General features: G+C 41.1%; 1 protein-coding gene across 9 annotated transcripts in view; it reads left to right on the top strand.

Moving 5' to 3' along the window:
• Nucleotides 1-14,698, top strand: part of ENTPD4 (ectonucleoside triphosphate diphosphohydrolase 4) — a 39,000-nt gene that overhangs the window by 11,134 nt on the left and 13,168 nt on the right. For 5 of the 9 annotated variants that reach the window (XM_055295688.2, XM_063610846.1, XM_055295689.2 and 2 more), the window contains 9 exons: nt 47-252; nt 3,314-3,464; nt 3,961-4,064; nt 5,858-5,917; nt 6,201-6,355; nt 8,003-8,169; nt 10,676-11,000; nt 12,467-12,552; nt 13,458-13,619. In XM_055295688.2, coding sequence (XP_055151663.1) covers nt 47-252; nt 3,314-3,464; nt 3,961-4,064; nt 5,858-5,917; nt 6,201-6,355; nt 8,003-8,169; nt 10,676-11,000; nt 12,467-12,552; nt 13,458-13,619 — 1,416 coding nt within the window. The remainder of the gene's footprint in view (nt 1-46; nt 253-3,313; nt 3,465-3,960; nt 4,065-5,857; nt 5,918-6,200; nt 6,356-8,002; nt 8,170-10,675; nt 11,001-12,466; nt 12,553-13,457; nt 13,620-14,698) is intronic. The other 4 variants (XM_063610845.1, XM_063610847.1, XM_055295685.2 and 1 more) reach the window with 1 other exon arrangement.

The following is a 14,698-nucleotide window of genomic DNA, read 5'->3' as shown; positions in this document are numbered from 1 at the left end:
TAATATTCTCTGTCTAAATCAAAGCATATGTGTGTTTCTATACAAGGTACCTGGCACGAGTTACTGACATTGAAGCTACAGACACCAATAACCCCAATGTGAACTATGGGATCGTGGTGGACTGTGGTAGCAGTGGGTCTCGAGTATTTGTCTACTGCTGGCCAAGGCATAATGGCAATCCACGTGATCTGTTGGATATCAGGCAAATGAGGGATAAAAACCGAAAGCCAGTGGTCATGAAGATAAAACCGGGTATGTAAATGAGAATATCTGCCTGGTAACCAGGGTGTGTCCATTCTCTGTGGCATCTTTCACATCGTTCCCTTTCTACACCATCATGGCCCTGAGTCAAACCTCACACCAGAACCTGATGGGTCTCTTTGTTTCACTTTCTTTTCCCTTTTCTGTCCATTTTGCAAAGGGTGACTAACACCTTGATAAAACATCCAGACATGTCTTTTTGTCTCCTGTGGCATTTTAAATAGTGCCTTACTCATGGTATCTACTCAGATGTTGCTGGTTGGCATTAACTATGGAGAGTTTTTTCCTATTTAGTAACCATTGGTCTCTATCCTTAATGACAAGGTAATTTCAGATAACTCATGAAAATCTATAATATATTGGCATATATTTGTCACTTTTAAAAATTGCTGGCCACATATAGTTCTAGTCATATAGATTATTTGGTGAGTGTGACCACAGAACTTAGAGCTAATCATAATTATGTATAGTTTTTAAAGATACTATAATTTCGAAGCCAGTGTGACATGTAAAAGTTTAGGTTTGGCTTCCTTATTAGGTAATTTACGTCAATGATGCTTTTTTTTCTGTGTCATCACCATTTCCATGGACAGCACCTTCTGTCAGGAGCATTTAGAATGGGAGATACCAGGAGTGCCTTGAAACAAGCTTTTTATGTCTTGATAGTTGATCACTGATTTCAAACAGCGGACCACAGATCTTAATAGAGATGCAGCACTTTTATTTCATCTTACTAATGTATTAAAACAGCAAAATAGCAAATGCAAACAATCCAAGAGATTTATCTTGTAAATATTAGAGAATATTGTTAAATAATAATTATTATAGCTTATTATCCCCATTTCAGAAATAAAATTTTAAAGAATATTCAGTTTAACGTGAGAAAAATGCATATCCTCATAGAAGAGTCTCCAACCATGTAGAATGGTGACCCCTCGAGTCCTCATTCTTCACGGAGTAATTCAGACCCCACCTCCTCCCTCAGGCAGCCCTCAACAAACTGATTATCCTTTGATGTGTGGGCAGCTAGGAACCAGCATATTACTCAGAAAATCTAAAGTCTCTACCTCACTTTTCAGGTTAAAGAGAGAGAATCTACTCTGCATTATTTTATCAGAGTACATTTCCATGAACAAAGATTAATTTTTTAGTGAGTGTCTTTCAAGTTTTAGTTTTATGTATTTCTACCCCTTAAATTTTTATGTATCCCTAATCTAGAAACATTTTCAGTTAATGTAATATTGATCAAATAAAAAATTTATGAGAAGACTAAAAAAATAAAACATTTTGCATTTCATCTAGCTTCACGTACCAGGTCCCATCAGTGACTAAACAGATCTCATGGAATAAGATGAAAACTTCCATGCCTTGGAGTTGTCCTTTTAGAACAAAGGGTCAACTACATTATCATCCTAGAGTATATATTAGAATCTCATTAAAATCAGGCTTAACATGGGTCTGTCTTGCACTATACAAAGTGTATGAAATGGAAATCAAAATACCTTTTTGTTGCACTACTCTCCTGAAGAATGGACTTCCATGTATAACATTGCAGCAAGGCTCTAGAAGTTTCCTTAATAGGGTCTGGCTAGTTTAGGGTTTCGAGTGCATTGAAATTGAATTGTATGTGGCGTCAAAAGACTTATGGTTTAGTCCATTTTTTGCTAATTCCTTTGATGAATCACTTAATCTTTATGAGTTTGTAATTTTCTAATGTGTGAAATAAGGAATTTTTAGACTTCTAAAGCGCCCCTAATTTTTAATATTGTAGGCTAAATGACACCTAGAAATACTCATTTATGTACTCATTCAGCAGATATATGCTGGGCACCTGCCATTTGCTAGGCACTGTGTTAGGTGCTGGGAATATAAGTTTGAACAGACACATTTTGTGCCCTTGAGAACCTTTCAGTTGTAATGAGACAGGCAAGTAAATAGGTAATTTTGATATGGTGTAATGAATGTACACCTAGCAAAAGGAAATAAGCATGGAATTTAACAAGAGTCGTCTTCAGGGTTCTGTTAGGGTGACTTCCATGGAGGCTGGAGCCGAGTGGGTGTGCAGGAATTAACCAGGTGAAAAGGAGTAGGGAGGTGGATGGAGAAGACTCTTCTTGGTGGTGGAGGAGCAAGGCCCTAAGGCCACAGTAATGTGCATTATGCAAATATTAGTTCAGTGTAGCTGAAGGCAATGGAAGGAACACTGGAAGATATAAGGGTGGGTGAGTTATGCAGAGCAGGGTGTGCTCTTCTGGAGTTGAGCCTTGTCTGGAGGGCATTGAGCCACAAAAGAATTGGAAGCCTGAAGAGGCATCCTTTGGGTAGGGAATGGTGTGGAGATGGTCAGGATCAGAGGGTGGCATGTGCTGTGGCAGACTGGCAGAGGGCGTGTCCAAAGGGATGAGTAGTAAAGTCCTGTGAGAGGAACCGAAGAGAGGCAATCTGTGAAACCCAGGTTGTGTGTTGGGATGAGGGAGAGGGACTTCATCTAAGATCCTGGCTTGGACTGCTGGGTGCCCAGCGCTGATGGCCTCGGAGAGAGGTAACCAGCAGTGAGAGCAGGTTTGTAGCGAAAGTTGAGTTCACATTTTGCCATGATGCATTGCGGGTGGCTGTAAGGACAAGCAAGGGCAGTGTCTGGTGGACAGTTAACCCCACGCTCACCTGGAGGCTAATGAGTGCTGCATGGCCGGTGGCACAGTTCGGAGTTCATGGCATGCTGATGGTGATAGCAGCCTCAGGAGGGACTGAGCTCACCTGAGGAGAGGGGGAGCACGTTTCTTGAGGGCAGGCAAGAGCCCATGCGCATGGCAGTGACACACAGCAGATGCTCAGTCAGGTCTGTGTGCTTTGATGAAGAAGAAAAGGACATAGCACTGAATAGTGCCACCAACATTTAAGTAAGGTCTGCAGAAGAAGTTGCTAGAGGGATAGGAAAGACTAAGAAAGTGTAATGTGTAGCATGATTTCCCTAAAATTAGCCACTCTGAAGAAACATCACATGTTATAGCTAAAATATCTGCTTCTTAACTAAAGTATCCTGTTTCTCTAGGCATTTCAGAATTTGCTACCTCTCCAGAGAAAGTCAGTGATTACATTTCTCCACTTTTGAACTTTGCTGCAGAGCATGTGCCACGGGCAAAACACAAAGAGACACCTCTCTACATTCTCTGCACGGCTGGAATGAGAATCCTCCCCGAAAGGTGATCCTCCACAGAAGGGCAAGGGTGAGGGTGGGCTCCTGGAGGGGAGAGGGGGTGTTCTCCTCCCCCTTCCCCCTCCTCCTCTCCATCATCATCATCATCAAAAGGAAAATATTCGAAATTCCTTCTTCAAGTGTGTGACAGTACCAGAACTATTCCTTTAGCCAGAATCCACCAAATAGCCTTTAATTGACTTAGGACTATAGGCAACTGTAAAGTTGTCATTTTTAAAAGCGTAATCTATTTTATGTAGTTAAGGAATGCTTGCAGTTGTAGTTTTACATCTAGAAATCACATAATTCACACAACTTGTTCATTTTGAAAATTCATTCCTAATATAATCTTTCCAACGAATTTCTTTTTTTTTTAAATTAACTGTTTCATACAAGATATACCAGAGCCCTGGTTTTTTTTGTTTGTTTGTTTTTTTCCTTTTCTAAACAGAAGATACCAAGCTGTAATCTTTTGATTTGTAAATGTTTTTGTTGCCTTACAGCCAGCAGAAAGCTATTCTGGAAGACCTTCTGACTGATATCCCCGTGCACTTTGACTTTCTGTTTTCTGACTCTCATGCAGAAGTAATTTCTGGGAAACAAGAAGGTTGGTATATTGGTCTTCAGTTTAAAATTTGGGAAGCTGTTCCTTTAAATCCTCCCCATTTTCACCAGTGTACCCTTTGTTATATTCCTATTGTCTTAACATTTGGGAAATAATAGCCTTGAAATATTACAATTTTTAAATGACTAAATCAGTTTCTTATATGACTAGTCTTTGTTGCCCTAACATTAAGCCATTGAAAAATAACCGTTTGTCTTCACCACATGTAGGGACATGGCTTGATAGAAACTCACTTTGATAGAAAAGGCTTGTATGCCTTGCCCAAGTTGTGTGGCTTGCTGGGACTTTGATCATTATTGAGCTGTTGGAGCTTCTTCTCTACTTTGATACACTGAGAAATATCAAATCTTTGTTCTATTTTCAAAGAAATGATTCTCCTTGAGAATGAAATGTCAAGTCAATGAAATTATTTGGGGTATAGCCTGCTAGAAATGTATACCAAAAAGTATTTCAAAAGCCATCTGTCATTTCAGCATTAATACTTCCTATGTGAAAGACACTGTAGAGAATACAAAAATGGGGTGAAATTTACACATTGCCATTCAGCTGCTTACAGACAATTGAGCTACACAGTTAACTGTTCTATGAGGGGTTTAGGTACCAGAAAAAAGATGAGGCAAAAATATCACAGGAGTTCTTAAGAGGGAGGCATTTTTTTTTTTTCCAGCTAGGGCCATGATGGAGAAAGTGACATCTGAACTTCACCTCAAGGGAAGGGATAGTTCTAAATAGAGCATACCAGAGCATGGGAAGGGTGGGGCTCTGAGGGAGGGGCAGGAAGCACACGCCAGGCAGAAGAAAGGACTTGACTCAGGACCGGTTGGAAAGAGGGCACTGTGGACAGAGAAACACAAATGTTTTAGTTTGACTGGGTGGTGGCCCATCTGGAAGGAGTGGCGGGAATGTTAATGGTTGGCTGGCTCTTGAATTGTCAGTCCAGGAATTTGGACTTCTTTTTGTAGATGAGTCCAATAGCAGAGAGTAGAGCAGGTTGCAACAGAGAAATAGGGGCAGGGATGGATTAGATGGGCTACCCAAGGTGACAATGAAAACCAGGTGTAGGGAATGTGAAAATAGAATCAGACCTGGCAGCTGAGTGGAGGGATAAAGGAAAGAGTAGAAGATACCTCGAAAATTTTTTTTTTTTTTTTTTTGAGATGGAGTCTCGCTCTGTCACCAGGCTGGAGTGCAGTGGCACGATCTCGGCTCACTGCAGCCTCCACCTCGCAGGTTCAAGTGATTCTCCTGCCTCAGCTTCCCGAATAGCTGGGACTATAGGCGCCTGCCACCACGCCCGGCTGATTTTTGTATTTTTAATAGAGACGGGGTTTCACCATGTTGGCCAGGATGGTCTCGATCTCTTGACCTCATGATCTGCCTGCCTCGGCCTCACAAAGTGCTGGGATTACAGGCATGAGCCACCGCGCCCAGCTGATACCTTGAATTTTTAAAACCTTGGACTTGACAGGTTTAACATCATAAAAGTGAAAATTACGGTATTTTGAAACAACTCATAAATTTCAAAAGAAAACTGGCACCTAGCGTATTGTATTTTCAACCTGTGTAAATGGTATAAAACTATAAACATTAAAGTTGAGAGTTCTTGGAAAGCCATTTGGAGGAATAAAAACATCAGTAGCAAGGTGTTATTTCAGATGATTTTACAGGTTATCAGGGAGTGAAATAAATGAGACGTTTGCACAGACTGCGTAGATAGGAGTTACACAAAATGTTTTAAAACTTTTTCTTCTCTTCACCCTGTAAAATGTCTATAGGTGTGTATGCTTGGATTGGCATTAATTTTGTCCTTGGACGATTTGAGCATATTGAAGATGGTAAGTGTCATGTTTCCAACAACTGTATCTAGTTGGAAATTGGTGCTTTTCTGTTTAATCCAAAGGCTGAAAAAAGAGCTAAGCTTTGTGACACTTCTAAGCGTGTAGGAGTAGAATGAGAGCAGCTGCAGTTGAACGTAATTCAACTTGATTTTAGTTGGGAGGAGTAGACTGGGTTTGCCTGAACATGCTTGAAATAGACCATGAAAAGAAGGTGACTCTTCAGAAGAGCCCAGTTCTCTGGATTAGTTCTGTTCCAATGAACACTTTCTATTCTTTCCAGATGATGAGGCCGTTGTGGAAGTTAACATTCCTGGAAGTGAAAGCAGCGAAGCCATTGTCCGTAAAAGGACAGCGGGCATTCTCGACATGGGCGGCGTGTCGACTCAGATAGCGTACGAAGTCCCCAAAACTGTAAGCTTTGCGTCCTCACAGCAGGTCATTATCTGTACAAATTTCCTTCTGTTTGGTTTGGTTTTCATTTAACGTGTGTCCATCGTTCTTGTTTTGTTTTCTGAGTCTGAACACATCTTTACTATGCTTGCTGAGGTGCCGCCTCTCAACCCAGGAGAAAGGAGACAGGACGAACAAGGCAGACCTCAGCTGAGCCGCGTGTGTGTGTTCATTGAAATCAGCTGGTTTGTTTCTGAATGTAGAGTTTTTCTTTGGTATATACGCCGTCGCATGCTTGAGTTTCTGTTTATATTTTCTCTTCAATCACGTCTTTTCTCAACAGGTTTTATAAAATGTAAAATAATAACATCTGATTTTTTAAGTTAGAATTGGGGGAAATTCTTTTTTTTTAATGGTTCAGACTTTGAGCTTCCTTGGGGAAGATTGAGGTTTGTATCCACTGCTTCCACATCTTTCAACTGGTGGTTTACTCGAACTGTTCTCCACCCTGTTCTGTGCCCTCTCAGTTGCTGCCTGGGCAACCTTGACTAGAGAACCCTGGCATGGTTTCCAGATGTATTTCTGAATTGCTACACGTCTATTACTCCGTTTGTGTTCAGCTGTAGATTAACACCAAATCCTAGCTTCCTGGATTTTCCCCTCAAAGGTGGGAGGCATCATAGCGTGGCCGGCGGGGGAGGGTTCAGAGTGAGACCGTGGAGCTAGACAGACCTGGGTTTCTTCATCCTCCTCCTCACTAGTCGTGTGACCTTATGCAAGTCATGTACCTTCTTTAAGCTGGTTTCTTCATCTGTAAACGTGAACGAAAGTACCTACGACATGGGGTTATTAGAGGGTTTAAATGAGATAATGCATCCAGTATATCTGATGCACTGCCAGGCAGCTAGTATGTTCTCAGTAAATGTTACTGACGTCTTTATTAAGCTCCTTGGAAAAATGCTTTGTAAATTCAGGTATTACAATTTGTTTTTCCTACCTCCCATTCCAGACATGCCTCTACAGACTGTTATATTCTTTGTAAAAAAATCATGTTTTTCCCTCTCAATATAAAGTAAAACTGTACATAGAAATAATGTTTGAAATAAATACTGAAAAATCAAGATTAAAAATTTCCCATGGATTCATCACCTAAAAAAGCCATTGCTAGCCTTTTAGTGAATTTCTTTTATTTTTCTATGCATAGTTTTAAAAAATATGGTTGTTACAACCTTAGTTTATATGATTTTTGTCCTTTATTTAACACTGCATGAGCATGGTCCTCCGTAAGCTATTGATTACCGTTATTAACCTTCCCTTGCTTTTATATATTTAGATGGCATCTAGTTTTTTCTGTCACAGAATGACAAAGGACATCTTTGCATATAGAAACATTTCCATGTTTAGGTTTATTTCCACGGCATAGGATTCCATAAATAAATAATGTCAGAGGGTGTGAACTATTTTGCTTTCTCTTTCAAAAAGTCATAGCAGTATCACAAATTTGCAGCCCATGTGAAATTTCTTAAATCAGAATTGTCATATTGAATTATGAATGATGCTTAGAAGGGTCCTTGGGAAGTGCAGAAGCAGACATTTTTGTCCCTTTTAGATAAGACTGTTTTTAGACCTTTCTTTTTAGTAGGAAGTTAAAGTAGCTTAAGCTATTAAAGTTTGTTATGCTTATGTCTGCAGGAAGAAGTAGCTAAAAACTTGTTAGCTGAATTTAACTTGGGATGTGATGTTCACCAAACTGAGCATGTGTATCGAGTCTATGTGGCCACATTTCTTGGGTTTGGTGGCAATGCTGCTCGACAGAGATACGAAGACAGAATATTTGCCAACACCATTCAAAAGAACAGGTAAAGCACCTTTCACTACTTGGCAGTCATTTGCAAACCTAGGTCTCTCCTCATAAAAAACAGACCCAGGCAAAGTGGGAAGAACTCAATTAGCAAAAATGTGTTGCACTTTTAGCTTTTTATTCCCCCACTAGCTGAGCAGGGAGAAGAGATGAAAGCACACCAGGGTCCTGCCTTTGGCCCTCTGTCCCACCATGCCCTGAAGGAGGTGCGTGCGTGCTCTCTCTCTCTCACCTCCATCTCAACTGATGGATTAGAAATTTCACCATCAAGCTACAGAATAGTTTGGAGCCCTGGGTGGGTGGTGCTATGCATGATTCAGAGTCCTTGGGAAACCCAGTATCTGGAGCACTCCTGGAGGCCTCAGGTAGTGTGTTCTCTTGTTGTTGCTGAGGAGATTGAAATATGTGATGTTCTGGAGACTCTGTGGATGAACCAGCCTGTGCAGCTAGTTAGTGGGTAAGAACCATCATGAAAGGAATTATTCAATAGGAATAAATTATCTAGAAGAGTCAGAGTTAGTGGCTTTTAAATTTAGCAATGAAGCTTTAAAAAATGAATGTATGTAGAATTGTGGTATAGAAAATATATAAAACAAAACAGCACTCTATTGGTTTAAATTGACTTTGTAAGTGTAAGTATATAGCAATTATTTATTTGAAATTTGTAAGAACATAAAAGCTATTTGGATGAATAAAAAAATCTGAATCTGGGGTTGTGTAAGCTATCCTATTTATTACTGTGTTTTATTTGTTTGTTTATTTTGATGAAACAATTTTGAGGGGAAAAAATCCTAGTTCGTAGACCTAAGAGATTGTATACTTCCTTGATTAATTTAATCTTAATAAACCTGTGAAGGCCTCAACTTGAAAAAAGACCAAGTTGGAGCTATTCAGTACATTTACCACAAAGTCATGTGTGTAAATAGGAAAAGCAAGAAAAACCTTTTCCTGTGTCTCTTCCAAAAGTTAACGGAATACTTTTAATTATAAGATTGGTAGTCCCATGGTTTTCTATTTTTAATTGGTATTTAGCACACTTTGGTATAATCATTTTTATAGTAGTCTTAAACTAGAAATATTTTATAAAAAACATTTGAAATATATTTTTTCTGAAACCTTAATTTTTACTCATTGGTTTTAATGTCAGAAAGCTTTATATAATGGATAGTTTAGTGGTACTTCTTAATTTAGATATAGGACAACTAAAAATAATAGCATGAAATATATATTTGACTACTCTTGGACTTTTATAGTAATTACAAGTGTTTCATGTGTCATGAATTGAGCATTGAAGTACACATTTATCTCTTCGCCATTTGTAGTGGTGATTAATTTTTTTAAATTAAGTGAACATTTTTATGGCAAAGACCTTTATTTATTACATTCAACTGCATGATGAGTGACCCTGATATGAGGAATACACAACTTGTGAGTTGAGTGAAAAGTGAAAACTTGACTGTCGGTGATGAGTATTGAATTCTGACCATGCTTAATTCTAACAGTTGAACACCTGTCAGGCCCCTGTGATTTCACAGTATCCAACACCAACATCACTTGAGATTTTGTGAGCTCTTCTCTGTTTCTTGTTGCTTGAAGGCATGCACACACACAACAGGATGACAGATGTTCACTCCCAGAAATTTCATTAGCAAGTAATAAGCCTAGTGCCTTTCAGTTAACAAAACTAATGTTTATTTTCTACAGGGCTTCTCAGAGTCCACTGTACAATGGAAACTGCTCTCTGCTGCAGTTGGGACCCATAGCTGATCAAGAAAAGAAATAAGTTGAAACAGAATCATAAAAATAGAGCCAGGCCTTAGACATTCTGTCTTCACTTCTCTGTTCATTTGCTAATCTTTTCCTCTGAACCAAGGTCTGTTTTTAGACTCCATCCTTTCTTTGGCATGCACTGCACCCCTCATTGAGATACCGGTTTGTCTTTGTTTAAAGAATACTGAGGACTTAAAGAGGTTTGCAAAGCAATTCGATACCAAATCCTTCTAGATGTTTGCTAATTTTTCTCAGTTTTAAAAATCCTGCCCACACCTAGTTTGGTAATTTTCTAATAACTTGACCTTAGTTTTCTAAAGCATCTAACCTGCTTTATCGAGGACCAGATCTTGTCACAGTCACGTTCCTTCCATCTGTATTAGGTAAAACCACAAGCACTAGTGCAAAAATGGGGCTGGTAACACAGTTGCCTTGTGCCCAGCAGCTGGGAACATCAGGCCTTGTTGCCAGGATCGTCGGGCAATCGGATAGGTTATCCAACTGGACTTTGGTAGCCTGTCTGCTGCAGGCAAGTTTGTATCCTGACTCTCCAAGAAAGTCTCAAGTGTGTATTTTCCTAACTAATTATCTCGGAACCCTTTTCTGTTCCACAGACACAGTCCTGCAGGTCTCATGTCCCACAGAGCGTGTTTTGAGAAACACTGGTTTGCAGCCACTTCCTGAAAACACAGTTTTCTGTAGGACTCACGATGAAGTTTCTTGTTTTGCCATAGGCTTCTCGGTAAACAGACTGGTCTGACTCCTGATATGCCGTACTTGGACCCCTGCCTACCCCTAGACATTAAAGATGAAATCCAGCAAAATGGACAAACCATATACCTACGAGGGACTGGAGACTTTGACCTGTGTCGAGAGACTATCCAGCCTTTCATGAATAAAACAAACGAGACCCAGACTTCCCTCAATGGGGTCTACCAGCCCCCAATTCACTTCCAGAACAGTGAATTCTATGGCTTTTCCGAATTCTACTACTGCACCGAGGATGTGTTACGAATGGGGGGAGACTACAATGCTGCTAAATTTACTAAAGCTGCAAAGGTACCCTTGAGAGACACCATCTGCTCCGCATGCTTTTGAGAGACCGGTGTGGACGGTGACGAGTTATGTCCTCCCTTTACACTGGCAGGGAAAGACGGAGTGTGGAAGGCTGCACTGCAGCATGTTGGGATCCTGCTCCCTTTGCTTGGAGGGAGGTTGAATAGTCACAGCAGAAGTAAAAAATGTACTGTACGCTGACTTCTGCACACCACTCCATTAGCTACCCTGGTTATCAGTTACCTCCAAATTACAGTCTTTTGTGTCATTTTTGTGCTTTGCTGCATCTGACGATTCTCCTACTAGCCTTCCCGCTCCCTGACCTACCAGGATACTCCTGTTCTTGTGTTCTCTCTGCCTTCCTGACACCCCTTAAACTTAGGTGATGCCAGACTTCCACACTTGGCCCCTGATCTTCAGGTTCTTGGATGGTCTCATCCATGCTCAGGGTTTGCTGCTACCTCTCAAGAAGAGGCTCCAGTCCTGACCCCTGCCCGGTTGCCTGCTAGATTCCACAACTCCAGACAAACCCAGCATTCTGTCTCCATTTTGTTTCTGTTGTTTTCTCTCTTGATTAATGGCATCACCAACCATCCAGTCCCCCTCCCTGCAGCCTAGGATTCATGGACTTCTCCCTGTAACCAATTCATCTCTCCCTATACACCCCAGTGTAATCAGTCACAAGTGTAATATTTTATCTCCCAAGTATTTCTCAAGCCCATCTCGAAGCACAGAGCACTGTATGCTGTAATCATGTCAGACAGCTGGCGTCCCTCACGCTCTCCGCGGCTTCTTCTCTGTGTCCATGTCCGTGTTCCTGAAGCGCGTATGCCGAGCCCGTTCCCCAGGCCAAGTGCGTTTTCCTTGTGCTCCCTGTCACACACCCAGGCCCATCTCCCACCTCTCTCAGCAATGTCTTCATCCTTTAAATAGAGGTCGGGATGGTAGCCACCTCGAGGAGTTAAGTATTACATTGAGAAGACACACTTACACAATGCTCAATAAAAGTTATTATAACAAATAACTTCAGGAAAAGTGGGATCTCTTTGCCTTCTGTTAAAGACAAAAACCTTTTGTAATTATTATCCCAGTAGCTTGTACTGTGTCCTCCACAGATGTAGGACTTAGTTTGAAGTAGCTAAAATACTGCTTCACTTTTCCAAAAATGTATGCCTGTACCATGCAGTCATGGAGGGAGAAACTAAACAGTTTTGGAGAGGTTGGTTGTGGACAGCAAAGCTCTCTTTAACAATACCCTGGACAGAATTTTAAGGCAAAGTATTGTGTTTGTGAATCAGTAAGTATTCCCGGAGTGTTTGTGTGTCTTGCATTTGTTGTATAAGTTAAGCTTGTGTGTTTCCTAATGGGAGGGATTTGCTAGTTAAAAATATAAATTTGGTAAACCATTTTTAAAGTGAGAATTTTAATAAGCCTTTACTAGTGATTTATTTTGGTGAATTTGTTTTCAGGATTATTGTGCAACAAAGTGGTCCATTTTGCGGGAACGCTTTGACCGGGGACTGTACGCCTCTCATGCTGACCTCCACAGGCTTAAGTAAGTACTAGAAGGTCAAGCCCAGGGCACTCTTAAGAACCATAATGCAGTGTTGGCCCCACTGGCTTGCCACACCCTTGGCCTCAGTCCAGCTTCTCCTCACTCACTGTTCTTCCCATCTACCCTGGGCCCCTTTCAAACGGGACAAATACTTGTGCCCAGACATATTCTGTATCTTTTTTGTTTTGGTCACTTTTACTGTCTCTTCCCCCTGAAATTCCCCTGTTCATACCTTTGCTTGTTCAAGTCCTGCCCAGACATCAGAATCCAGCCAGAGGCTGTCTCTTTCCAATCTTCCTCTGTCCCCTCAATCAGACTACAGCCCTTTCTCTGAGTCTCAAGAATTCATCCTACCTCGTTAATGCATTTACCATGTTCTGCTTTGTTTTTCTGTTGCTTTTTAAAAATCCCCTTTCATTGTAAGTCACTTAAGTGCAGACACTGTATCTTACTAATTATTGTATCTTCTTACTTGCTTAGCACAGTGCTTGGCAAAAAATAAACCTCTAATATTTAGAGTCATAGAATATCAGAGCTGAAGAGAACCTTCCTACCATCTCATTTTATAATAAACTGAGGTACAAAGAGATTGGAACCTGTTCAGTATTCATTCAAGCTGTACATGGTGAAATGCTAGAGGGAAAAGAAACCTATCTCAGGGATATATGACATTATGCCGAGACCGGGTTCATGCACTGATTGATTTGACAGGTGAACTGCTCCATGTTGTGGGACCAGGGATGTGAACCAAGTACATCAAGCTTGAAACGTGCGCAGTTGGCTTGGGAGAGCCGGCCTGAGGAAGCCCCTGCCCCAAGGCTGCCCACAGAGGGAAGGATTGTGTGTGTGTTTGCCATCTTGACAGAGCGAGTCAGTCTGACTTGCCTTTGTGTTTGCCGTTGTAGGTATCAGTGCTTCAAATCAGCCTGGATGTTTGAGGTGTTTCATAGGGGCTTTTCGTTTCCTGTCAACTATAAAAGCTTAAAGACTGCCTTGCAAGTTTATGACAAGGAGGTTCAGTGGACCCTTGGAGCCATCCTCTACAGGACCCGCTTTCTACCATTAAGGTAGGGCTGTGAATTTGGGAACAATAATCAAAAAGATGCTTTTCTGCAGTTACAGCACCTCATGGCAGCTGTGGTCTGTGGCTGTTTGGGGCATTGCTGTTAGAGCCGGCCACAGCAGAATTGTGGGGACAATGACGTTTGCTTTTGGTCTTGCCCCCTCCCCACAAGTGCTTCCTCCCTTCCCGCCCTACCATCCCGTAATACACAGCACTCCTGTCCTACTGCCCTGTGTTTGGTTATTCTCAACTGTCTATTCCCCAACCCCGGCAAAAGGGTCAGTTCCGGGATTCTTAACCTTTATGACTCAGTCCTCTTCTCCAAATACTGTTTTTAAATGCATGTATAAATACATACGATTACAGAAGAAACCATCATATTGAAATAATATCAAAATATTACAGAAAACAAGTTTGTGATACTGTAATATGTGTTCTTCTCTATTAACACATTAAATAACAGGATCTGGCAGCAGAGTGAGCACTTTCTGTAATTTCAGTGTAGTCAGTGAGCATCAGTCGTATGTTGAGGCATTGATGATACCGTAATGGGACATGAAAGATCTGTGATTTTCGTTAGTAACAAAGTTGCGGGTGCTGCCAACGCTAATGATAGTTTGTTGTCTGCATTCATGGTCAAAGAAATGCTACATTTCAGTCAGCGCTTGAGTAGAACAAAGATGTGCGTTTTTCCCCATTCACGTTTGCAGATCTGCTGTCAGTTGACCTGTGGTAAGAACCTGAGTTACCTGATAGATGAGACATTTGCTCTTCCCCCCACCCCCTCCATTTAATTGAGCATTTCTCAGCAACCCTTTTAGCTGGGTTAACTGTAAAAATGGTGAGTCGTGGGTGTTACTGATCACAAGCATGCAGTTTGTTTACACGTTGACTTCTTTATATCAGCGAAACCTTCACGGCTCTTCTAAATTCCTCTGATTTTGGTTACCCAAATTATAATGACCGACTTCAGAGTAGACTTACGTGTGTTATCTCATTGATACTTAGAAGTCGCCTGCATTGGGCTGTTCCGTTCTCCATTTCAAGGTAGGGTTGCAGTTCCTGAAGTGCAGCTCTGGGGCC

The sequence above is a fragment of the Symphalangus syndactylus genome, chromosome 10, assembly GCF_028878055.3.
Source record: "Symphalangus syndactylus isolate Jambi chromosome 10, NHGRI_mSymSyn1-v2.1_pri, whole genome shotgun sequence".
NCBI classification, from domain to species: domain Eukaryota; kingdom Metazoa; phylum Chordata; class Mammalia; order Primates; family Hylobatidae; genus Symphalangus; species Symphalangus syndactylus.
This window is presented reverse-complemented; position numbering and strand designations above follow the sequence as displayed.